We start from the raw sequence: 6,917 nt of genomic DNA, 5'->3' as shown, positions 1-6,917 counted from the left end.
AAGGAAGAAAAAAAAAAGAGTAGCAATATTAAACTTTTTCTATGCATTTATTTATACTTAAATATAAAGTGACAATGCTGTTCAATTTTAATCACTGTCTCAAGGTATTTCAACAAAGGAAAACATGATGTAAAATCTATTATTTTTTAAAAAAAATTAGTCTAAGGTTAAACAGTTCGATGGGTGGAGGGAGGAATGGGCAAATGAAAGAGGAAAGATCTGGTGTGAAAAACAAGGAATATGAATTTTATTAACTTTGTATGTAAACCAGTATAAAATAAAATTAAGAAATTATCTTCTTAAATATACTGGAGAACTGAATCACTTTAAAATTAGTATTGTGATAATATCTGTTACCATAGTCTTTTCAGTCATTTGCTGTACATCTGAGAACTGGATAATGAATAAGGATAACAGAAGAAAAATTGATGCCTTTGAGCTGTGGTGTTGGAGAAGAGCACTGAACATCCCATGGACGGTCAGAAGAATGAACACATGTCTTGGAGAAGGTGCAGCCAGAGCACTTCTTGAAGGCAAAGATGATAAAGCTTCGTCTCACATACTTTGTGCATGTTCTTAGGAGAGGGTCTTCCTTGGAGAGGAACATCATGCTTGGAAAGGTGGAGGAATGGTATAGGAGAGGAAGACCATCTACCAGGTGGATTGGCACAGTGACTGTAGCAATGGCCTTTAGTGTGTCAGGAAGTGTGTCTATGGCATAGGATAGGACAGGGTTCAGGTCTATTGTTCATAGGGTTGCTATGAGCTGTACTTGACACGATGGTATCTAAGAACAACATTGTGATAAAACACTCCTAACATACTGGATAGGGAGCTCTGGTGGCCTAGTGCATAGGGCATTGCCGTGCAAACTCAAAGATGCCTCCTCTCTGGGACTTTGAATCCACCAGTGGCTCCCAGGGAGAAAGGTAGGCGGTCTCATCCCATGTGACTTACAGCCTCTGAAAACCCACTATGAGTTTATTCTGACTCAACCATAATGAATTTGATTTAAACATATTGTATAAATATTAAATTGAAGACTTGAAATGTTTGTTAGGAAATTCTCAGCACATTGAAAACAAACTTAATTTTGATGTAGACGACATTTAACTACACTTAGTAATCCCACTGCTGTTGAGTCAACTGCAGGGCTCCTTAAATGTATTTTTGTGAGTTCTTCATTTCAGCTTTGTTTCCACCCGCATACTGAAAATATCGCTCATGGTTAATTGTTCACTTTGTGATCTTCCTGTAGCTTTCTTTAGAGGTTCTAAAGTTTCCAAAATGCAAAGACATATGCCCATTTAAAGTTAGAAAAACAATGTTTTATGCTATTTCCAGCTAATACTCAAGTATTTTTGTATCCTATCAAGTTTTTTGACATGGAATATATATGATTTGAACTCTGGTGGCCTAGTGGTAGGGAAGTGTGCTGCAATCCCAAAGACACACACAGTTCAAGTCCACCAGCTGCTCCTCAGGAGAAAATGAGCAATCTCCTCCTGTGTGATTAAATGGCCTCTGAAAATATGACCGAGGGTCACCTGTTGGTTGGTTCCAACTCAGCAGGACACAACAACATCATAAATAGTTTGATCTTTTTGGGCAATCTGGTACAGATTTCCTTATTTCCTGAATATTTGGTAAGATGCTTTTGACATGTGAAGTGTTTGAACGAATTCACAGGATTCTAAAAATACTTGCAGTTCAGCCTCTTCTACTGTCTTTTTAATAACTACAGATATACCTTGGAGATGCTGTGGGTCAATTTCCAGAGTGCCAAAATAAAGCAAACACAAAAATAAAGCATGTCACTTGTATTTTTTATTTTCTCAGTGCTTGTAAGATTTATGCTTACACTATACTTTGATATGCTAAGCATGTAATGTTGTTGTTATAAATTGTAGTACAGTTGGAACTGACCCATAGCTGACCCTTGCATGGGTTTTCAGAGCCTGTAAATTGTACAAGAGACGGTTGCCCATCTTTCTCCTTTGCAGCTGTTGGTGGATTCAAACACCTACCTTTGGGTTGACAGTGCAGCTCCTTACCTAGAAGGCCACCAGATGTCACCTAAGCATGCATTATGAGAAGTTTGAAATATTAGCGGAATTATCATAATGTGATATAGAGACGCAAAGTGAGCACATGGTGTCAGATAAATGGTACCAATTGACTTGCTCAACACAGGATTGCGATGAACATTCAGTTTGTTAAAAAGGACACATCTGCATAGTGCAGTAAAGTGAAGTGCAGTAATACCTCCAGTGGATGGGTTGGAACTGCCTGCTTTTCAGTTAGTAACCAAGCACTTAACCACTGCACCACCTGGGCTCCTTTGTACTCCCACCAGTGGTTCACAGATATGGGAGAGGACTTGGCATTTCATTCCTCCTGCATGTAGAATTTTCTCATTCATTTGTCCATTTAACATGTGGGGATAAATTTAAGAAAGGCCCTCTCAGCCCTGCTGTCTGTTTACAGAGAATGGTAGACCTGGTAGGTCTCTAGGTTTGATATGAATCTTTAGTGATAGCTTTTAAAAGTACTTTCCCGTTTATAAAGCACATGTAAGCTCTTGATTCTACCAATTATGTCATGAATTAAACCAGAAGGCATGGGACTGTGGAGTGAAAGAGGTAAATGAGCCTGTCTGAGATAAAATACTGTGATGTGCTGTCAACTCAGAACATATAGCTGACCCTCCAGTGAGAGTCTGTACTGCACAGGAGGAGATTGCCCATCTTTCTCTTAAACCACAGGCCTTTTGATTGAGAGTGCAACACCTTATGACTAGACTACCAGGGCTAAATATAAATATAAATATGCATATAAATAGAAATCATTTGTTGGGGTGGGTGGGGAAGGAGGAAACTGTGCAATAATGAATGAATATTTTTTAAAAAAATGAACTGGGGATGGGTAGGGAGGAAGATGTGCAACAGTGAATGAATGAAAATCCAACTTTTCTGTAAACTTTTGTTAAAATCATAATCTTAAAAAGGTTGATTAAAAAAATAGATAATTTGTTGTTGTTGTTATGTGCCATCAAGTCACCTGTGACTCTTGTGAGCCTATGTACAATGGCTCTGAAGTCTGTCCTATCCTGAGCTAGTCTCACTGATTCCGACACATCTAATCCTACTGCTCCAGTTACCATGTCAACTCATCTCATCTGGGGAATTCCTCTCCTGCACTGTCCTTTCACGCTTCCAAGCATGATGTCCTTCTCTAAGGACTGACCCCTCCTGGCCACGTGCCCAAAGTATGTGAGATGGAGCTTCAAAATCCTAGCCTCCAGGGAGAAACTTGTTTCAACCCTCTCCAAGACTGACCTGTTTGTTCTCCTTGCGACCCATGGTATGTTCAATATTCTTTTCCAGCACCACAATTCAAAATCATCAGTTCTTCTGTCATCCTTAGTCATTGTCCAGTTCTCTGGACAATGCATAACAAGTAATTGCGAAGACCATGGCCAGGATCAGGTGCACAAATATAAAATGTAAACATAAAATTAACACAATGTGTGATGCTTTGTGCCATCGAGTCGGAACCAACCCCGAGTTCACCCTGTAGTGGGTTTTCGGAGACAGTAAATTGCAGTAGAGGAGACTGCCTATCCTCCTACAGAAAAGCTGGTGGGTTTGAACGATGTTTTGGGGATTGCAGTGCAGCTTTTTACCATGAGGCTACCAGAGCTCCCCTGTTGTTGTTAGGTACTGTTGAGTACAACTCATAAACACTCTCTGAACAACTGATCTGAACATTGTCCTATTCTGTGCCATCCCACAATCTCTTTGACACACTCGAACTCATTGCTGCAATTACTGTATCAACCCACGTAGCTGAGTTCTTCCTCTCTTTTGCTGCCCCTCCACCCTCCCAAGCTTGTTGTCACTCTCTTAGGAATAACCTCTCCTAGCAATTTGAACACCTAAATCAAGACTGAATGCAGGGATTGAATTATCCAAAATTGCATGCTATTATGTATTTCTTTAATTTAAATATAACACTTAGAAATGTGAGTTGTTGTGTGCCATCAAGTCAGAACTGACCCATGGCTGTCCCTCCAGTGGGTCTTCAGAGGTAGTTAATCATACAGGAGGAGATTGCTCATCGGTCTCCCTCGGAGAAGCTGGTGGGTTTGAACCATATGCTTTAGAGATTGCAGTTCAGCTTCTTACCACTAGGCAACCAGCTGCTGTTGTTAGGTGGCATCTAGTCAAGTCTGACTCACAGTGACCTTATGAACAACAGATCTGCACCCTGTCCTATTCTGTGTCACCCTCCCACTTCCTGACACACTAGAGCCCATTGTGACAGTCACCATGCCAGTCCACCTGGTTCAGGGTCTTCCTTCCTTTGTCGACCCTCCACCCTTCCCAGCATCATGTCCCGCTCCAAGGAATGGCTATTGCAACATGCCCAAAATATGTGAGACAAAACCTCATCGTCTTTGACTCCAAAGAGCACTCTGGCTGCACGCTCTTTAAGACATACCAATACCACAGCTCAAAGACATCAATTCTTCTGTCACCCCTATTCATTGTTCGGATATCAGATGCATAACAGGTGATTGGAAAGACCATGACCAGGGTGCCTTAGTCCTCAAACTGACATCATTACTCCTCAATGATTTGGAGAGGTCCCTAACTGCAGACATTCACAGTGTAATGTACCTTCTTATTTTCTGACTCCTAGTACCAAGAGTCTTAATGGTGTTCTCTAGAAATGTGAGTAATGCACACTTGAAATGTACTGTACACTTAAAATTTCTACACTCACCTAACAAATTTCTTTTCTTTTTAAAAGAAAGAGTTCAAAGTTCAGTTCTGAACTGAACTGTTCAGAGTTCAGTGCAATTTCCCCCCATCCCAAGACAGCTAGGAATGTTCTGTAATTAGTGAGTAATATATACAGATATTCTGTAAGTGAATATTCACTGTATAGTTGTAAGGTCTTTACTATTTTGTGCCATGACAGTATTGATCTTTGCTATTTTTATATTTGAGAACTGTTCTTCAGTCCACCAGATGGCAGTGTAACCCAGAGAATATTCAGAATCCATGTACTCCTCTGTTTTTAGGGAGCAGATGTTCCCTTAATAATACCATGCTCTAATTAAAAAACAAGTGATTTAATTTAATTAGCCTTCTCCTCTATTACAACAGCTTTATGATTTGTGCCAACAGACTTTTGTTGGCTTGTAAAATGCTTTATTCCTTGGTGCTGCTAAGGACAGTGGAGTGTGCACCACCAACAATAAAAAAACCCTCACACACAATGCAAATAACATGCACAATTAAAGCACAATGTGCTTTAAATAAAAGACTATCAGCCCCCTTCATAGTGTTAATCAAGAAGGACCAAGTCTGAGTCCTAACTACTTTAAATAAGAGACTCCCAAAGCCTCAATGAACTAAATCAAAATGGTCCAACTTCCAGATTCTAATTGATTTAAATAAGAGGCTCCCAAAGCCCCAAGAAACTGTTAATCTAAAAAGTCCAACTCACAGGTGGTAACTTCTTTAAATAAGAGGTTTTTTAGCTCCCAACAGATTACTAATTAAAAAGACCTAAACTCTGAATCCTAACTGCTTTAAATATGAGGCTCCCAAAGTCCCAATGAACCAAATTTCTGGTTCCAAACTGCTTTAAATAGGAGGCCTCCAGGCTCCAAAGACTGCTAATAAAAAAGGCCAAACTGGCGGCAGCCATCGACATGCAGCAGCCATGGCAGTGCGCTACCCTATGGCCATGGGCCTCAACAAGGGCCACAAAGTCACCAAGAACGTGAGCCAGCCGAGGCACAGCCGCCGCCGCGGGCGCCTCACCAAGCACACCAAGTTTGTGCGGGACATGATCCGGGAGGTGTGTGGCTTCGCACCCTATGAGCGATGCGCCATGGAGCTGCTCAAGGTCTCCAAGGACAAGCGGGCCCTCAAGTTCATCAAGAAAAGGGTGGGGACACACATCCGCGCCAAGAGGAAGCGAGAAGAACTCAGCAATGTCCTGGCTGCCATGAGGAAGGCAGCTGCCAAGAAGGACTGAATGTGCCCCACTGTCCCCCAAAGCCCATCTGATGTATTAAAGTGTAACCAACAGTCAAAAAAAAAAAAAAAGGCCAAACTTCCAGGACCTAACTGCTATGAAAAAGAGGCTCTCAGGCCCTAAAGGTGATCTTTGGCTGCACTTGTTCTGTGGCACTTCTCTGCCCAGCAACAGAGTGCTGGGCAATTGGAATGAATAGCTTAAGACTTTAGTTAGTCAAGAGGAAAGGGAGGAGGAACTCATGGCAGAATGTTCTCCCAACCTGTACCTTCTCATAGCTCGTAAATATAACATAAACAGTAAAATATGTTAATTGGGCTCCAAGTGTTTTTTTTAGTTTCTTTTTTTATTTGTTATCTTTTCTAGTGTCTGTAACCAAAACATTATCAGAAGGAATCTTTAGTGGGAGAATAAAAGTTTTACACATTCTAAGGCAGAGTATTCTTTTTGCCCTAATTACGTTATTTAGTTTACATTCTTTCAACCCAGGCAGCTCCTGCTTTAGTCAGCTTAACCATTACACTCACTCTTTTTTAATATGTACAACCCAGTGCTTATTTGCCAAGTTTTTAGTCAAGGCCAAGGGCATTTATTTGCGTATAGATTATTAACTAATATTATTTTAAGTTTTTTTGTTTTGTTTTGTAGAGGGTTTTTTGTTTGGTTGGTTTTTTAAAAAATAAATTATATTTAACGTATAAGAGCTCTGGTGGCCTAGTGGCAATCTCAAAGGCACATGGTTCAAATTCACCATCTTCTCTGTGGGAGAAAGATAGACAGTCTGTTTCCTTGAAATTTGTTATTATTGTTGTGTACCATCAATATTACAGTGATTGGAAAGACCATGACCAGGGTGCCTTAGT

At 40.5% G+C, this 6,917-nt stretch overlaps 2 protein-coding genes across 2 annotated transcripts in view; both read left to right on the top strand.

Moving 5' to 3' along the window:
* Positions 1 to 6,917, top strand: part of TMEM241 (transmembrane protein 241) — a 226,505-nt gene that overhangs the window by 64,832 nt on the left and 154,756 nt on the right. The window lies entirely within an intron of this gene.
* Positions 5,734 to 6,054, top strand: LOC102869058 (60S ribosomal protein L36-like). The gene has a single exon (XM_006903046.1). The coding sequence runs from the start codon at positions 5,737 to 5,739 to the stop codon at positions 6,052 to 6,054; it is 318 nt and encodes a 105-aa protein (XP_006903108.1). The 5' UTR covers positions 5,734 to 5,736.

The sequence above is a fragment of the Elephantulus edwardii genome, unplaced genomic scaffold (assembly GCF_000299155.1).
Source record: "Elephantulus edwardii isolate Elephantulus edwardi_28Jun2011 unplaced genomic scaffold, EleEdw1.0 scaffold00501, whole genome shotgun sequence".
NCBI lineage: Eukaryota > Metazoa > Chordata > Mammalia > Macroscelidea > Macroscelididae > Elephantulus > Elephantulus edwardii.
This window is presented reverse-complemented; position numbering and strand designations above follow the sequence as displayed.